The 20,226-nt window shown below is 34.6% G+C and overlaps 1 protein-coding gene across 1 annotated transcript in view; it reads right to left on the bottom strand.

The window, feature by feature from the left end:
* Positions 1-1,678: 1,678 nt before the first annotated feature.
* ABCD2 (ATP binding cassette subfamily D member 2) overlaps positions 1,679-20,226 on the bottom strand; it is an 80,206-nt gene continuing 61,658 nt past the window's right edge. The window contains exons 9-10 of the mRNA XM_033865646.2: positions 15,085-15,210; positions 1,679-5,531 (exon numbers count right to left, since the gene is read on the bottom strand). Coding sequence (XP_033721537.1) covers positions 5,312-5,531; positions 15,085-15,210 — 346 coding nt within the window. The 3' untranslated portion in view covers positions 1,679-5,311. The remainder of the gene's footprint in view (positions 5,532-15,084; positions 15,211-20,226) is intronic.

Genomic DNA, 20,226 nt, shown 5'->3' with positions numbered 1-20,226 from the left:
TGATCTGAACTTGAGAAGCTCATATTTCTCAGGTTTCAAGACAACATGCTAAATGTATGGGAGCACCTACTGGTGAAGGATGATATAGTCCTACAGACTGGTTTTATTGGACCTTGTAATTTAGACCAAGTTGGAGGGCATGAGGCTTATGAAGCCCTTAAGTGTATAATCAAGGGAATTCTGCTGCCAAAAAATGCTTATTGCTTAAATATTGCAAGAGAGTGGTCTTAGGCAGGAAATATAAGAACTGAGAAGACACTAGAAAACAAATATACCATTTAGATGGGACCACAATATCTAACAGGAATAAAATTGTTTAGTATTGAGGTACTAAAATGTTTCATGAGGGCTGAGAAAAGGTTTGTCTCCTTCACTTCTGAATCCCTAGCATGGTAACTGGTACCTTGAATGTGTCAATAAATATTTACTGAATTAATAAATGTTAACCGATTTGGAATTTCTTCCTCAAAATATCTGAAAATTTGCCTTCTGTTCTCCTTCTCCCATAGGACCATATCCATCATTTATAATAAAAACAAGGAAAAATATAATTTGTGTGACAAATTTCCTTTTTAGATGAAAAAAAAAAGCTTATTTTTGGTTAACCAGAAACCCTGAGACAGTTAAAAAATATACTACAACTTTAGAGTTAAAAACTGTAATAATGAAAAATGACCTAAACGAATTATAAGGAAGGTGATGGGGAGTTGCAAAGGCTTTGTAATCAAATATTTCTAGGTTCAAATTTCAGCTCTATAGCTTAGTAGCTGCATTAGGTTGGATGAATTGCTTAACTTCTCTGTTCTCACTTTCCTTTTTTATTAGAGTTTTGTGAAGATTTAATGAGTCAATGTATATGCAATGCTTTGTGCCTACTTGGTAAATAATAAATAGCAGCTATTGAATTTTTCTCCGAATGAAGGTACTCATTTTTCTAATTTTCAGGGGACCGTATGCTTCTTGGGAGAGGGACCATATTTTATTCATTTCTAGAACATAGCACAGTGTCTGGCATAAGTTGGTACTTAATAAATAAATGTGTTGAATTAATAAAGAAAATAAATATTTAAACAACTATTTGGTGACTACTGTGCACAGTACTTGACAAAATTGTGCATCATACAACTTGTAACTGAGGTGTATGTAGACACCCAACAGAATCATTTAAAATATAGAAATAGGATATTTTCTATCACTGGAATAATCTGTAATTGCTTTGATTAATCAAGTTTTTTTCATGATGATTTAGGAATTCACAAGTAATGCTGAGCTCAAATAACTGCATACTGGATGGAGACTATATTATAATGTATTCACACCATAACCACATTGTAGCTTAGCCACATAGTGATTTTTACCATTAAGGGCATTTTTCTCATTTGCTTTCATTAATACAACTACTACTCAATCCCTGCTTATAAGTATAGATAATTGGTTTTGAAAATTTCACAATAAAAACTATAAAGCCGTTTTGTACTTGGTAATCAGGAAAGGTACCAGCAATGAAGAAGGGATGCTTTTAATAAAAATATTTTATACATCCACCTGAAAGTGCTCATGTGGCAAACATTACAACTCTTAATCATACCTAAATGTAAATCATCAGACCTGTAAATACTCTGGGTTATGTGAAAGTACTTTACACTTCTAAATGAAAATAATTTTGCCCATAAAGTAGTTATATCAAAGACATCTCTTTTAATCGATGGTTTAATAACCATTACCATTTTATGCATATCTCAGAAGTGTGTAACATTCTCTGGATTGGTGTTCCAATGTGTAACAAATTTTTCTAGGCTTATGGAATCAAAAAACTATTCCAAACAGGTTTTAATAAGCTAAAACTACTGCCAAATATGAAATTATATTTGGAAGCAAAGTCTCAAAAAAAACTAACATGTTCATTTATACCTTTACTGGAAGAACAAAATTTGACACAAAAACTAAATTACTATCAAGGGAAAACCATTCCCTTTGGAAACAAATGTAAACTCGGGTTGAATTTCAAGATATATCATTCTCCTTGAGATTAATGGAGAAAGATTTTTACACATTATCTTGTCGACGAGAATGCACACTATTTTAGACTCATGCTTGGCATAACATTACATGCTGTAGAAATGTAACACAACATTTTCATAGAATGCAACTTATTTTCCAAGTTTATAAGTTAACCAAAAAAAGCACATTTAAAAATCAAGCTCTATAAACTTACAGCTCTTTTTGACCAAAACAAAACAAACGGAAGTCAAAATAATTGGGGAAAATAGATAACATGGTAAAACTTGTTTGAAAATTGAAATATTCTCTCTTTTTCCTTTCCTCATCTATATTCAAAGATGGCTACTTCATTTCTCACTCTTGTCACATTTTTCACAAAATATAACTATAAGAATAGTAAAATATGGTATACTCATTGGACCATTTTGTAAACAGTTAAATGAAACATAAATACAAGTTCAAATTAAAGATTTTTTTCCCCTGCAAGTTAGAGGATATTGGTCATGGAAGAAAATTCAGAAAAAAAAAAACAGGCACAAAAAAGCGCATGCAAAACACGTTTCTCTCGGGCTTCCCTGGTGGCGCAGTGGTTGAGTCTGCTTGCCGATGCAGGGGACATGGGTTCGTGCCCTGGTCTGGGAAGATCCCACATGCCGCGGAGCGGCTGGGCCCGTGAGCCATGGCCGCTGAGCCTGCGCGTCCGGAGCCTGTGCTCCGCAATTGGAGAGGCCGCAATAGTGAGAGGCCCCCGTACCGCAAAAAAAAAAAAAAAAACAAAAAAAAGAAACATGTTTCTCTTAGAACTTTAACATTTAAACTGCAGTGTGTATAGCTTTTAATAAAGAATTTTAAACATCCTTGAAACCTGTACATTATAAATAATGAGTTCTTTACTTCAGTCAGTTGGTAGGGTATATTAAATAAGGGCTAATTAAAAATCTAATATTTGTTTTGGCATGCTTTTCAAAGTTTCAAAACACAATATATTGGTTCCTAAAAGCTTTATTTTTCAAATTAAGAAAATTAAGGCATAAAAATTATGTACATGTTTCAAATGAGGACTTTTCATTTTCTTCTTATATCTTTAAAAATTAACTTAAGCTATTTGCCCCAGAATTTTCCCTACAGCCGTATAAACTGAATAACTGCTAATATAGAACTTAGATTAATGAATAATTTTTATCAAGTTTAATTTTTCGTTCCATGCTTTTTTTTTAAACCTTTGATGTCTGCCTCACTTTTCTAATAGGAAGTAGTAGTAACTGACAAATGAATAAATGAACAGCTAATGATACTAACAGAAAAACTTAGATGTACTGGTTTTGATTTTACATTACATTCCTTCACATAAGGTGGTTACATTTATTGATAATAAAAATGTCTTAGCATGGAAGAATTGAAAATATGAAAATGTCATGATTCTATTACATGTTCTATTACAAGCATCATGAACGACATACAGGTACTCTACCAGCTGAAAAAGTCTGAGAATCACTGACTTAGCATCTATTATGGCTGTGTCTAAATATGCAAATAAAATCCTAAACCACTAACAACAGCATTTCCATTTTCTCTGGCCTATAAACATGGTGGCATACGCAGTAGGAGATTAAAATGGTAGTCCTGGCTCTCATACTTCCAACTCCAAGGCAATCGAATATATAAGATTTATTTCATATGACTATTCCATACAGATTCTTTCTCATTATGTTCAATAAATATTAAATTGATTTATAACACAATTCCCCTTCTGAATGCTGACTGTAGGGGTACATTAATATTGCATATGAGTGCATAGGTGCTGAAAGATTTGCTAACTTTCCTGCCCTATTTTATTATTATTTTTTTGCGGTACACGGGCCTCTCACTGTTGTGGCCTCTCCCGTTTTGGAGCACAGGCTCCGGACGTGCAGGCCCAGCGGCCATGGCTCACGGGCCCAGCCGCTCTGTGGCATGTGGGATCCTCCCGGACCGGGGCACGAACCCGTGTCCCCTGCATCGGCAGGCGGACTCCCAACCACTGCGCCACCAGGGAAGCCCTCCTGACCTATTTTAAACCACAGATCAATAACCTTTCCATTTTGTACTTAAATTTCCATACCTTGTAAACAATAATCAAATAACAATAACACTAACATTACTAAATTTATTCTCTTTTCAACATCTCATCTAACTTTTATTGCTATTATAGCCCAGTTGAATTTCAAGGATAATACTGAAAATAGCACTGAACCAGGGAAACAGGGGAAATTCATTTGACCCCTGGATCTGCCCCTAAATAAACTGCATGATTAGAGCAAATCTGAGTGTCAATTTTCTCAAAAGCAAACTAGGAAAAAAAATATTTGCCTCAAAAGTTTGCCACAGTATTAAAATTAATTGATGTAAGTGAGGATTGTAAATTATAAAGTACTATTCCAATGTATGTTATTACTACTATGATTTTGAAAATCCCTCTATTCTATTATAGCACTGCTATTTTCAAAATGTGGTGGACTCCTCCTTTGGGGACAAAAACAAGCTAAGTATTTCTGGACAGAATTTGCAATATATAATCCTTCCAAGTAAAGTAACAGGCTGAGACAAACATTGTTTGGATACTCCTTTTCTGTATTGGCAATTCTCTTTTCAAAATGAAAGTTTATTAACAAATATGTAAGATTCTCATTAAAATGAATTTATGTGCCCATGAGATGCTCAAAATCTAAAATTAAAAATAGGATACTTTATACATATAAAAGAAGTATAGCCATGCTTCTTTCTTTCAACCACTGCCATTAAAAGAATTTCTTTCGTATTGAAATTATTTATCAAACTGTTAGAGGTTTTGTACACAGGTTTAGTTGACCACTAGCAATAAAGGAACATGAATTCTAGCTGTTAAATCTAAAAACCATAAATGGATAGAAATGTTACTCAAACTTCTAACTTTATCACCTTGTTTCAACCCAAACACTGCTCTTAAGTTGTCCATTCTCAAGATATGTCCCATGTTTGTTAAGAATTTCAGACACAACACATACACATTAGCAAATCTAGTATCCATTATGAAGTTACCTAGAAAATCCTGTTTTACATGTGAATTAGGCTTTCACTAGGAATTAGTATAAGCCATAATGACGAATCTTACATAATGCATTCGTTTATTTTCTTCTGAAAAGTCAGATCTTATATTTCCTTGATGCTAAAATCTTATAAAACATTTCTTGCTGTCTTTTTTTCCTCTGTGCTTAGCTTAACACAATGCATGCCCTATAAATGTCTCTGAGCCTTTAACTAAAAATTAACTTTTAAAACATGTCAAAATAAATTAGGAGGTCTCATCTTCATTTTTTATTGTTTTCAGCACCGAGTCTTCTCCCAAAATTTTACATAGTTCATTGAGTCTCTGCTGCATTTTGGGAATTCCAGCTAGCTGAGATTCTAGCTTTTGTTTTTCTTCACTTAGTGTTAAACGAATAGCAGTGTCCAATTGTTCAAAGCGCCAACCTCCTTCACCATCAAACTGTAATAAATGAGTGTGGTATTTCCTGCATAATCAAAATGAAATAATATTATTAGCAATAATTACAAAAAGCCATTTTAGTTATAGATTTATCATTCTAATTGATATCCAAAGGCAAATTTTAAGTAAGGTGCCTATTTTACATTTGATTTTCAAGAATCCCTCAAGAGGTAAAATATTGTGAATTTTTTTACTCCAAAAGTCATTAGTCTAGCCTCTAGGAAGTTCTATTGCTTGTATTAAATTTATTTTATATTGTGAATATACATGAATTGCAAAGGAAGACATACTGTTGCATTTATTTATATTCATAGCCCAGTATGAATAAATATCAAAGCACACTTAGAATGGGAATAAGGAAAGGAAGCAGAGGGAAGAAAGTAAAAATTTAAAAGGCTATTAAAAAAATAACTAAGAAAAATAAAGTAAATACAATACCAATTCATTAGTACACTATCCTTTGGGAATGAGTTAGTCAACATAAATAAAAATTTCTCAAAAATTAAAGTTTTAAAACATTAAAAAAAAGGAACTGATAGAAATCTTCAGCTATCAATACTTCCATGCTTTCATATAATTTAATCTCTTTTCTCATGGCTCAAGTTCATAATTAGGAACTTCAGAGAGGTATAGAGATGACTTTATTGATGAGACAGAAGGCAGTTCACCTTCTCCTAAATGAAGGCTAAGGTCACCAATCTCTGGGAATTGTGGGGTGTGTGTAAAAAGGGTAATCTGGCAGAGCTGTCCTTGCATGGCTGAGCCACTGCATTTTGTCACTATGCTGAAGAGGCACATGTTCTTATGTGTCCTCAGTTTTTTCTCTTACAGTTTTTCTCACTTCTTGCCCTCTTTTAAGCTCTCATCAGTCATTATTTACTATGATCAGTGGGGGTATATCAAATAGCTTTTACCTCCATTTTTAAACTGAGATATGATTCATATACCATAAATTCATCCTTTTAAATGTAAAATTCAATGATTTTTGGTATGTTTACAAGCTCATGCAACCATCAGCACTATCCAATTCCAGAATAGTTTCTTCACCCCAAAAAGAAAGCTCATACACATTAGCAGTCCCTCCCAATTTCTCCTTCTGCTCATCCCCTGCCAACCACCAATCTCCTTTATGTCTCTATGGATTTTTCTGTTCTGGACATTTCATATATATGGACTCATACAAAATGTGGCTTTTTGTGACTGACTTCTTCTACCCAACAAAATGATTTCAAAGTTCATCTAGTTGTAGTGTTAGTACTTCATTCATTTTTATGGCTGAATAATATTCTATTGTATACACATTTTATCCATTCACCAATTGATAGAAATTTGGGTTTCATCCCATTTTGTTTGGGTGGTTTCAACATGCTGTAAGATGGGGAAGCTAACCTAAGTTAAACTATGTCTAAAAGAGTAAATATCACTCTCAAGCTGAAGGCTGAAGTTCATATGTTTGATAACATATGACAGAGATTAATCTTTTCCATATGCTTTTGAGTAATTATCTTTAGGGTTTTAAGTTTTCCAAAAATTTGACCTCACAATGGGTGGGACCTGACAAAAATTAAATTGAAAACAATGTATTCCTAAATCAAGGGAAAAAATTTAAATGTGACAAAAGTGCTATTAAAATATGAGAGCTAAAACAAAAGTAATGGAAAAACAAAAGAAGGATGGTGATATAAGAGAAATAATAGTAAAAAAATCATTTTGTTTATTACATTCTCAACTTCTCTTGGGCTTTCCTAACCTTTGATCTACAACCAGGAGCAATTTTAAAACACAGTAGTTCAGATCTTGAGCAACTTCCATCTTCAATTTATATTGGAGGTTTGGCTCATCACTCTGGTCCTACAACATTATTTGGTTTTTACATGGGGGAAGAAACTGTATAGGTGTTTCATGACCTGATATTCAAAGGTGTGTTCTATATCATGGGCTAAAATAATATTTCAGAGTTTATCTTAGTCAGAGGAATTTAAAAGAAACTACTATTTTAACAGAGCCTCATTGGAAATAATCTGCAGACATTCTACACAAATAAGATAAACCACTGGATAGTGATAATTATAAAACTGTAATTCTATTCAAGAATCAGATAATTTAATAAACTTCTATAATTTTTGACCTCTTCTGATACTGGTATTGATTTTCATCTTTACAATCAACAATTACCCATTTGTTGTTATGGAGGAAAATATAATATATATTTTTCCTTTTCTGAAATCTTTTCAGGTAAAATAAGAATTTCATGTAGGAAGAAAGGATAATCAGAAATAATAGGTTTCTACAACGTAAAATGACTAAACTAGTTCATAAAGCAGAACTAATGCGCTTTTCAGTTTACGGGGAAATATACTATGGGTAGCTGCAATTAAAAACATGTTTTTCTTGTTAGAAAGTATAAAATTGATTTTATTATTTGTTTAAAAAATTGTCCACTACCTACCTATTTGAATGGACAAAATCCAGAATACTGACAACACCAAATGTAAAGCTGTGGACCCATAGGAACTCTCTTTCATTGCTGGTGGTAATGAAAAATGGTAGAGCTACTTTGGAAGAGAGTTTTGCAGTTTCTTACAAAACTAAACATACTCTTAACAGTATGATCCAGTAACGGAATGCCTTGATATTTACCCAAAGGACTTGATAGAACTCATGTCCACACAAAAACCTGCATATGAATGTTTACAACAGCTTTATTCATAATTGCTAAAACTTGGAGGCAACCAAATGTCCTTCAGTAGGTGAATGGATAAACAAACTGTGACATCAAAACAGTGGAATATCATTCAGCACTAAAAAGAAATGAGCTAGCAAGCCATGAAAAGACATGGAGGAAAATTAAATGATTATCATCACCAAGTTAAAGAAACCAATTTGAAAAGGCCACATACTGTATGGTTCCAGGTATATGACATTCTGGAAAAGGAAAAACTGTGGAAACATTAAAGATGAGTGGTTTCTAGGTGTTGCGGAGGGAGGGATAAATAAGCAGAGCACAGAGGATTTTTAGAGCAGTGAAAATATTCTATATAATACTATAATGATAGATACATGTAATTATAAATTTGTCCAAACCCACAGACTGCACAACACTAAGTGAACCCTAATGTAAATTATGGACTTTGGATGATAATGATGTGTCAGTATAGGTTCATCAATTGTAACAATTATACCACTCTGGTGGGGGATGTTGATAATGGGGGAGGCTATGCATGTTTGGGCAGAGAGTATAAGGCATATTTCTGTTCCTTTCAATTTTTTTGTGAACCTAAAACTAAAAAAAAGTCTTAAAAACAACAATACCAACAACAACAACAAAAACTTCTTTGTTCTTAAATTAAGAAAAAAATGGCTGAATATGCTTCCAATGCCTCTTTAGGCTACTTGAATAGGAACTAAATGACAGGAAGGCATAATAAACCCATTGATAAAAGTCAGAAAAACACCAAGACTAAGAGCCAGAAAGGACTCAAGAGTTCATCTGGCCTGGTTCCACAGGCATATGTCATGACTGTCTTAAACCAGTTCCTATTGGTTTTATCCAAGGGGAAATCAGAGCAATCACACTCATTGACATGGACTCTACCTCATCCTGGACTAGATCCAGACTGCCTCTGGGGAGACTGGCAAATCAGGGTCCTATCACTCCAGATGCTAATTAATTCTTTAACAACAGAGAGACAAACTACAAAATTCTGTAGAAAGGGTCACTTCATGAAATCCTCTATTTTCAGGTAAACTATCTGAGGAAAGAAAAATATGAAAAATATGAATGTTTAAATAAAGTGTGAAATAGATTATTATCTTCTCTATAGAAGTAGAATTCAGTCAAAGAAGGTTGAACAATTAAAGCCTGATCTGCATGGAATGCTCAGCTTACTCACAATTTTAAAGTAAACATTTCTATAAGGTAGAGGGTCTGGAAAGGCTTCAAAGACCCAAAGGCTTTAACTCAAATAAAGCTTGCTACTTAGTCTAGGTTTGAAGTCGTGTATATAATGACAGATTTGGCATAAATGTGATCAGCCACATGCCAAAGAATGCTCCAGTCAGAGAGAGAGGAAGAATCCTTCCTGTCCCTTGGGAAATAGGAGGCCAAAGCATATAGAGTCCATTATATCGTTACTAACTTGTCAAAGGAAAAGATTTTGATTTATGAAATAGAAATGCGAATGTAGAGATAGAACTCAGTGTGAATGAAAAAGTGTTTTTATGATTTATGCATGAGATACATTTTGAGTTCCTTAAATACGTAGAGCAATATAGTAGAGTATAGGGAGTATGATCACAGTAAATTACTTTTCTCATTTTTCTAGCTCTCAGTTTCTTCATCTGTATAATGGGAATAATTAGACTACCTGTACTCTATAGTGTTGTTATTAGGCTTAAATAAAATGAGCCTGGAATAGAATAGGTGCTGAATCGGCATTAGCAACTATTATTATGATGATGAATCAAGAAAAAAGTAGGGGAATGATAAAAATGGTATCATAATTTTTTAAAAAGGAAAAATACCATTAGGTTTTTTTTTTCTCCTGCCCATTTTTGGATTGGGTTGTTTGTTTTTTTTAATATTGAGCTGCATGAGCTGTTTATATATTTGGAGATTAATCCTTTGTCCATTGATTCGTTTGCAAATTTTTTCTCCCATTCTCAGGGTTGTCTTTTTGTCTTGTTTGTAGTGTCCTTTGGTTTACAAAAACTTTTAAGTTTCATTAGGTTCCCATTTGTTAATTTTTCTTTTTATTTCCATTACTCTAAGAGGTGGATCAAAAAAGAACTTGCTGTGATTTATGTCAAACAGTGTTCTTCCTATGTTTTCCTCTAAGAGTTTTACAGTGTCCGGTCTTACATTTAGGTCTCTAATCCATTTTGAGTTTATTTTTGTGTATGGTGTTAGGGAGTGTTCTAATTTCATTCTTTTACATGTAGCTGTCCAGTTTTCCCAGCACCACTTATTAAAGAGACAGTCTTTTCTCCATTGTATATCCTTGCCTCCTTTGCCATAGATTAGTTGACCATAGGTGGGTGGGTTTATCTCTGGGCTTTTTATCCTGTTCTATTGATCTATATTTCTGTTTTTCTGCCAGTACCATATTGTCTTGATTACTGTAGCTTTGAGGTATAACCTGAAGTCAGTGAGTCTGATTCCTACAGCTCTGTTTTTGACCCTCAAGACCATTTTGGCTATTCCAGGTCTTTTGTGTCTCCATACAAATTTTAAGGTTTTTTTGTTCTAGTTCTGTTAAAAATGCCATTGTTAATTTGATAGGGATTGCATTGAATCTGTAGATTGCTATGGGTAGTAGAGTCATTTTCACAATATTGATTCTTCCACTCCAAGAACATGGTATATCTCTCCATCTGTTTGTATCATCTTTAATTTCTTTACTCAGTGTCTTATAGTTTTCTGCATACAGGTCTTTTGTCTCCCTAGGTAGGTTTATTCTTAGGTCTTTTATTCTTTTTGTTACAATGGTAAATGGGAGTGTTTCCTTAATTTCTCTTTCAGATTTTTCATCATTAGTGTATAGGAATGCAAGCGATTTCTGGGCATTAATTTTGTATCCTGCTACTTTACCAAATTCATTGATTAGCTCTAGTAATTTTCTGGTGGCATCTTTAGGATTCTTTATATATAGTATCATGTCATCTGCAAACAGTGACAGTTTTACTTCTTCTTTTCCAATTTGTATTCCTTTTATTTCTTTTTCTTCTCTGATTGCTGTGGCTAGGACTTCCAAAACTATTTTGAAAAGTACTGGTGAGAGTGGACATTCTTGTCTTGTTCCTGATCTTAGAGGAAATGTTTTCAATTTTTCACCATTGAGAATGATGTTTGCTGTGGGTTTGTCATATATGGCCTTTATTATGTTGAGGTAGGTTCCCTCTAGGCCCACTTTCTGGAGAGTTTTTATAATAAATGGGTGTTGAATTTTGTCAAAAGCTTTTTCTGCATCTATTGAGATAATTATATTGTTTTTCTTCTTCAATTTGTTAATATGGTGTATCACATTGATTGATTTGCGTATATTGAAGAATCCTTGCATCCCTGCTCATGGTGTATGATACTTTTAATGTGCTGTTGGATTCTGTTTGCTAGTATTTTGTTAAGGATTTTTGCATCTACATTCATCAGTGATATTGGTCTGTAATTTTCTTTTTTTGTAGTATCTTTATCTGGTTTTAGTATCAGGGTGATGGTGGCCTCATAGAATGAGTTTGGGAGTGTTCCTTCCTCTGCAATTTTTTGGAAGAGTTTGAGAAGGATGGGTGTTAGCTCTTCTCTAAATGTTTGATAGAATTCACCTGTGACACCATCTGGTACTGGGCTTTTGTTTTTTGGAAGATTTTTAATCACAGTCTTAATTTCAGTGCTTGTGATCGGTCTGTTCATATTTTCTATTTCTTCCTTGTTCAGTCTTGGAAGGTTATACCTGTCTAAGGATTTGTCCATTTCTTCAAGGTTGCCCATTTTATTGGCATAGAGTTGCTTGTAGTAGTCTCTTGGGATGCTTTGTATTTCTGCAGTGTCAGTTGTAACTTCTCCTTTTTCATTTCTAATTTTATTGATTTGAGTCCTCTCCTTCCTTTTCTTGATGAGTCTGGCTAATGGTTTATCAATTTTGTTTATCTTCTCAAAGAACTAGTTTTTAGTTTTATTGATTTTTGCTACTGTCTTTTGTTTCTATTTCATTTATTTCTGCTGTGATATTTATGATTTCTTTCCTTCTACTAACTTTGGGGGTTTTTTTGTTCTTCTTTCTCTAGTTGCTTTAGGTGTAAGGTTAGGTTGTTTATTTGAGATGTTTGTTGTTTCTTGAGGTAGGATTGTATTGCTATAAACTTCCGTCTTAGAACTGCTTTTGCTGCATCCCATAGGTTTTGGATCGTCATGTTTTTATTGTCATTTTGCTCTAGGTATTTTATGATTTCCTCTTTGATTTCTTCAGTGATCTCTTGGTTATTTAGTAACGTATTGTTTAGCCTCCATGTGTTTGTGTTTCTTACTTTTTTTTCCCTGTAATTGATTTCTAATCTCATACAATTGTGGTCAGAAAAGATGCGTGATATGATTTCAATTTTCTTAAATTTACTGAGGCTTGATTTGTGACCCAAGATGTGATCTATTCTGGAGAATGTTCCATGTGCACTTGAGAAGAAAGTGTAATCTGCTGTTTTGGGATGGAATGTCCTATAAATATCAATTAAATCTATCTGGTGTATTGTGTCATATAAAGCTTCTGTTTCCTTATTTATTTTCATTTTGGATAATCTATCCATTAGTGTAAGTGAGGTGTTAAAGTCCCTCACTATTATTGTGTTACTGTCCATTTCCTCTTTTAGAGCTGTTAGCATTTGCCTTATGTATTGAGGTGCTCCTATGTTGGGTGCATATATATTTATAATTGTTATATCTTCTTCTTGGATTGATCCCTTGATAATTATGTAGTGTCCTTCCTTGTGTCTTGTAACATTCTTTATTTTAAAGTCTATTTTATCTGATATGAGTATAGCTAGTCCAGCTTTCTTTTGATTTCCATTTGCATGGAATATCTTTTTCCATCCCCTCACTTTCAGTCTGTACATGTCCCTCAGTCTGAAGTGGGTCTCTTGTAGACAGCATATATATGGGTCTTGTTTTTGTATCCATTCAGCGAGCCTGTGTCTTTTGGTTGGAACATTTAATTCATTCATGTTTAAGGTAATTATTGATATATAAGTTCCTATTACCATTTTCTTAATTGTTTTTGGTTGTTTTTGTAGGTCCTTTTCTTCTCTTGTGTTTCCCACTTAGAGTAGTTCCTTTAGCATTTGTTTTAGAGCTGGTTTGGTGGTGTTGAATTCTCTTAGCTTTTGCTTGTCTGTAAAGCTTTTGATTTCTCCATCGAATCTGAATGAGATCCTTGCTGGGTAGAGTAATCTTGGTTGTAGGTTATTCCCTTTCATCACTTTAAATATGTCATGCCACTCCCTTCTGGCTTGTAGAGTTTCTGTTGAGAAATCAGCTGTTAAACTTATGGGAGTTCCCCTGTATGTTATTTGTCGTTTTTCCCTTGCTGCTTTCAATACTTTTTCTTTGTCTTTAATTTTTGCCAATTTGATTACTATGTGTCTTGGAGTCTTTCTCATTGGGTTTATCCTGTATGGGACTCTCTGCACTTCCTGGACTTGGGTGGCTATTTCCTTTCCCATGTTATAGAAGTTTTCAACTATAATCTCTTCAAATATTTTCTTGGGTCCTTTCACTCTCTCTTCTCCTACTGGGACCCCTATAATGCGAATATTTTTGCATTTAATGTTGTCCCAGAGGTCTCTTAGGCTGTCTTCATTTCTTTTCATTCTTTTTTCTTTATTCTGTTCCTCAGCAGTGAATTCCACCATTCTGTCTTCCAGGTCACTTATCCCTTCTTCTGCCTCAGTTATTCTGCTATTGATTCCTTCTAGTGTATTTTTCATTTCAGTTATTGTACTGTTCATCTCTGTTTGTTTGTTCTTTAATTCTTCTAGGTCTTTATTAAACATTTCTTGCATCTTCTCAATCTTTGCCTTCATTCTTTTTCTGAGGTCCTGGATCATCTTCACTATCATTATTCTGAATTCTTTTTCTGTAAGGTTGCCTATCTCCACTTCATTTAGTTGTTTTTCTGGGGTTTTATCTTGTTCCTTCATCTGGTACATAGCCCTCTGCTTTTTCATCTTGTCTATCTGTCCGTGAACATGGTTTTTGTTTCACAGGCTGCAGGATTATAGTTCTTCTTGCTTTTGCTGTCTGCCCTCTGGTGGATGAGGCTATCTAAGAGGCTTGTGCAAGTTTCCTGATGGGAGGGCCCATTAGTTTTATGAAATATTATTTATAAAACATTTTTGTTCATTTTTCCTTAAAACAAAGCAAAAACAACCATGCTTTATTTTCCTGTGCTTTCTCCAACTTAATCATTTGGAGGGATATCAAGTTGTGGTATTTCTTTTTCCTGGATATTTAAAAAAGAACTAAAAAGATGATGTAAATTATGTAATATATTCTTTCCCAGTGTATGCTATGGAATAATGACTGTTTCAGTTTTAAAAAATCAGTGGATTTTTCTACTTCCTTGCAGAATTATTGGAATGTGATGATAATTTTCAAAACATTTATTGTTATAATGTTAGGTTTGGTGTACCTTTTGTTCTTCCATTACTTTTATTTTAGCTCTCATATTTTAATAGCAGTATTTTCACATTTCAATTTTTCCCTTGACATAGAAATACATTGTTTTCAATTTAATTTTGGTAAGGTCCCACCCATTGGGCAGTCAAATTTTTGGAAATCTTAAAAGCCTAAAGATAGTTACTCAGAAGTATACAGAAAAGATCACTAATCTCTGTCATATGTTATCAAATACATAAACTTCATCCTTTAGCTTGAGATTGATTTTACTCTTTTAGACATAGTTTAACGTTAAGAGAAATACAGGCAGAAAATAACTGAAATGTCTTATGCTCTATAGTAAAAACTTTGGCAAAGTTATTCTTTCAGAAATATAAAGAAAAATCATCTATCATAAATGAGCATTGGAAACACTTACCAAAGAGAAGGCCTGTGTGTTATAGAAAGTAAGGAAATTCCAGCCCCTTTCGCAGCCTGAAATATCTTTCCTTCAACATCAATGCTGACAGCGCTGGTGCATTCATCCAGCAATGCATATTTTGGTCTTAAAAATAAGCACAAATACATTAAAATTTTTCATTTTGAATTATAAATCTTTCTTTGGGCAATATGAGCTGCAAGGTTAACAATTTTAAAGGAGCAAAAGAGAAAAATGACAATATTAATGGTGATAAATAATAAAGCAAAAAAGAAGTCATTACCCCTCTTCAGACTAGAATTTCATATTTTCTTAGATTTTACTTTTTTAATTAATTTTTATTGGAGTATAGTTGCTTTACAATGTTGTGTTAGTTTCTACTGTACAGCAAAGTGAATCAGCCATATGTATACATATATCCCCTCTTTTTTGGCTCTCCTTCCCATTTAGGTCACTACAGAGCAATGAGCAGTTTCTTGAGCTATACAGTAGGTTCTCATTAGTTATCTATTTTATTATCAATAATGGATATATGTCAATTCCAATCTCCCAATTTATCCCATCCCCCTTTTCCCCCTTGGTGTCCATATATTTGTTCTCTACATCTCTTCTTAGATTTTAAAATAGATTTTTTGATACCTGCTCATAATACAATATGCTTTATTGCAGATGGGTGAATCGTGAATATGAGGCAGAGGAAAAATAAGACAGTTTACTGAATGCACTTTCCTGCAGCACGCAGGTTCATTCTTGGTGACAAGGTTCTGACTAATTAACACAGAAAATACATTACACATAGTAGCTAACTATCAAACAGGTCACAATCCTGTTGGCAAACATTTATTGAGAAGATAATTTTATCAACAATGTGAGTACCTAATCACAATTAATGGAATTTCATTGATCGAAGACCCTACAAAAGTAAGTATGCTTAATCTGACAAATTTAGAGTAGGTATTTAACCTAGTAACTTTGAGACCATTTTCTTAAGGAAAAAAAATCAGTAAATATTTTTCTGATTATACTCAACAATTTTATTTCCTAGCTCAATTTTTACTCTGGAAATGATTGTTTACTACTATCAGAGGCACCTATTATTTGCCACCATTTCCTCCTGATAACTCTCTCCCTTTCATTTTCACCCCACAGCTCTTTATCTTTTTTTCCTTTTCTCTGTTTTCTTTCAAGCCTGTCCGGGCTTATTTGGTACTCAGTAGCATGACTTAGTTTTGTTAATGGGACCAAAGGTCAACTCATGCCTGTCATTTATTGTTTATTTCAGGGTTGAAAATCAGTACCAAGTATTTACCAGGACAACTTCCTCTGAAGAAATTCTGATATTTTAGAATAAATGCCAATGAAAGTCCAGGACCAGATGGCTTCACAGGAGAATTCTACCAAACATACAAAGAAGAACTTACACTGATCCATCCCAAACTCTTCCAAAAAGTTGAAGAGGAGAGGACACTCCCAAAGATATTCTAACGAAGACACCATCACTGTGATACCAAAAGCAGACAAAGACACCACCAAAAAAGAAAATTACAGGCCAACAACTTTGGTGAATGTAGACACAAAAATTCTCAAAAAATTAGCAAACCTAATCCAACAACACATTAAAAAATTCATACACCACAACTACGTGGGATTCATCCCAAGTTCACAAGGATGGTTCAACATAAGCAAATCAATCAACGAAATACACCACATCAGCAAAAAAAAGATAAAACCACATGATCATCTTGAAAAATGCAGAAAAAGCATTTGACAAAATTCAACATCCATTCATGATAAAATCACCACCACTATTATTCAACATAGTTTTGGAAGTACTGGCCACAGCAATCAGAGAAGAGAAAGAAATAAAAGGAATACAAATTGGAAAAGAAGTAAAACTGTCACTGTTTGCAGATGACATGATACTATACATAGAGAATCCTAAAGATGATACCAGAAAACTAGAAGGAGTAATCAGTAAATTTGGTAAAATAGCAGGATACAAATGAATGCACAGAAATCTCTTGCATTCCTATACACTAATGATGAAAAATCTGAAAGAGAAATTAAGGAAACACTCCCATTTACCACTGCAACAAAAAGAATAAAATACCTAGGAATAAACCTACCTAAGGAGATCAAAGACCTGTATGCAGAAAACTATAAGACACTGATGAAAGGAATTAAAGATGATACAAACAGATGGAGAGATATACCATGTTCTTGGATTGGAAGAATAAACATTGTGAAAATGACTATACTACCTAAACCAATCTAGAGATCCAAGGCAATCCCTATCAAACTACCAATGGCATTATTCACAGAACTAGAACAAAAAATTTCACAATTTGTATGGAAACACAAAAGACACCAAATAGCCAAAGCAATCTTGAGAAAGAAAAACGAAGCTGGAGGAATGAGGCTCCCTGACTTCAGACTATACTACAAAGCTACAGTAATCCAAACAGTATGGTACTGGCACAAAACTAGAACTATAGATCAATGGAACAGGATAGAAAGCCCAGAGATAAACCCATGCACATATGGTCAACTTATCTTTGATAAAGGAGGCAAGAATATAAAATGGAGAAAAGACAGCCTCTTCAATAAGTGGTGCTGGGAAAACTGGAAAGCCAAATGTAAAAGAATGAAATTAGAACACTCCCTAACACCATACACAAAAATAAAATCAAAATGGATTAAAGACCTAAATGTAAGGCCAGACACCATAAAACCCTGAGAGGAAAACATAGGCAGAACACTCTATGCCATAAATCACAGCAAGATCCTTTTTGACTCACCACCTAGAGAAATGGAAATAAAAACAAAAATAAACAAATGGGACCTAATTAAACTTAAAAGCTGTTGCATAGCAAAGGAAACCATAAACATGACAAAAAGACAGCCCTCAGAATGGGAGAAAATATTTGCAAATGAAGCAACTGACAAAGAATTAATCTCCAAAATATACAAGCAGCTAATATAGCTCAATATCGAAAAAAAAACCAACCCCATCCACAAATGGGCAGAAGACCTAAATAGACATTTCTCCAAAGAAGATATAAAGATTGCCAACAAACATATGAAAGAATGCTCACCATCACTAATCATTAGGGAAATGCAAAATCAAAATTACAATGATGTATCACCTTACACCAGTCAGAATGGTCATCATCAAAAAATCTACAAACAGTAAGAGCTGGAGAGGGTGTGTAGAAAAGGGAACCCTCTTGCATTGTTGGTGGGAATGTAAGTTGATACAGCCACTATGGAGAACAGCATGGAGTTCTTTAAAAAACTAAAAATAGAACTACCATACTACCCAGCAATCCCACTACTGGGCATACACCCTGAGAAATCCATAATTCAAAAAGAGTCATGTACCACAATGTTCATTGCAGCACTATTTAGAATAGCCACGACATGGAAGCAATCTAAGTGTCCATTGACAGATGAATGGTTAAAGAAGATGGGCACATATATACAATGGAATATTAGCCATAAAAAGAAATGAAATTGAGTTATATGTAGCAAGGTGGATGGACCTAGAGTCTGTCATACAGAGTGAAGTAAGTCAGAAAGAGAAAAACAAGTACCGTATGCTAACACATATATATGGAATCTGAAAAAAAAAAATGTTCTGAGAAACCTAAGGGCAGGACAGGAATAAAGATGCCGATGTAGAGAATGGACTTGAGGACACAGGGAAAGGGAAGGGTAAGCTGGGATGAAGTGCAAGAGTGGTATGGACATATATACACTACCAACTGTAAAATAGATAGGTAGTGGGAAGCAGCCACATAGCACAGGGAGATCAGCTCAGTGCTTTGTGTCCACCTAGAGGAGTGGGATAAGGAAGGTGGAAGGAGACGCAAGAGGGAGGGGATATCGGGATATATGTATACAAATAACTGATTCACTTTGTTATACAGCAGAAACTAGCACAACATTGTAAAGAATTATACTCCAATAAAGTTGTTAAAAAAAAGGAAAAAGTACCCCCCAAAAATAAAAATAGTAATCCTTTAAGAAAAATTAAAATCCTCTCAAAAAGAGTACACAACTTTGATACTTAATACTCCTTGTGAAAGTTCTCCATTTTAGTTAGCTCAAGTGTTCCACATTACAGCTCAAATCTTGTTATTAACCCTTTGAGAATGAGGGGAGGCACTTTCTCATTATTATACTTTTCCTTCACTCGATTTTTTAAAAATTTTACTTAAAAAATTTTATTTATTTTATTTATTTATTTTTGGGTGCATTGGGTCTTTGTTGCTGTGTGTGGGCTTTCTCATTGCGGTGGCTTCTCTTGTTGTGGAGCATGGGCTCTAGGCGTGCAGGATTCAGTAGTTGTGGCAGGTGGGCTCAGTAGTTGTGGCTTGCAGGCTCTAGAGGGCAGGCTCAGTAGTTGTAGTGCACGGGCTCAGTTGCTCCACAGCATGTGGAATCTTCCCACACCAGGGCTCAAACCCGTGTCCCCTGCATTGGCAGGTGGATTCTTAACCACTGTGCCACCAGGGAAACCCTATTTTTACTTTTTATTGAAGTATAGTTGATTTACTATGTTGTGTTGATCATTGCTGTACAGCAAAGTGATTCAGATACACACACACACACACACACACACACACACACTTTTTTTTTCCCCCTCAGCCACGCTGCGTGGCATGTGGGATCTTAGTTCCCTGACCAGGGATCGAACCCGCACCCCCTGCATTGGAAGCATGGAGGCTTAACCACTGGACTGCCAGGGAAGTCCCTATACTTTTTTTTTTTTTTTTTTGCGGTACGCGGGCCTCTCACTGTTGTGGCCTCTCCCGTTGCAGAGCACAGGATCCAGACGTGCAGGCCCAGCAGCCATGGTTCACGGGCCCAGCCGCTCCATGGCATGTGGGATCTTCCCGGACCAGGGCACGAACCCGCATCCCCTGCATCGGCAGGAGGATTCTTAACCACTGCACCACCAAGGAAGCCCCTATACATTCTTTTTTGATATTCTTTTTCATTATGGTTTATCACAGGATATTGAATATAGTTCTCTGTGCTATATAGTAGGACCTTGTTGTTTATCCATTCTATATATAAAGCTTACATCTGCTAATCCCAACTTCTTACTCCATCCCTCCCCCAGCCCCTCCCCCTTGG

The sequence above is a fragment of the Tursiops truncatus genome, chromosome 11, assembly GCF_011762595.2.
Source record: "Tursiops truncatus isolate mTurTru1 chromosome 11, mTurTru1.mat.Y, whole genome shotgun sequence".
In the NCBI taxonomy this organism is placed as follows: Eukaryota; Metazoa; Chordata; class Mammalia; order Artiodactyla; family Delphinidae; genus Tursiops; species Tursiops truncatus.
This window is presented reverse-complemented; position numbering and strand designations above follow the sequence as displayed.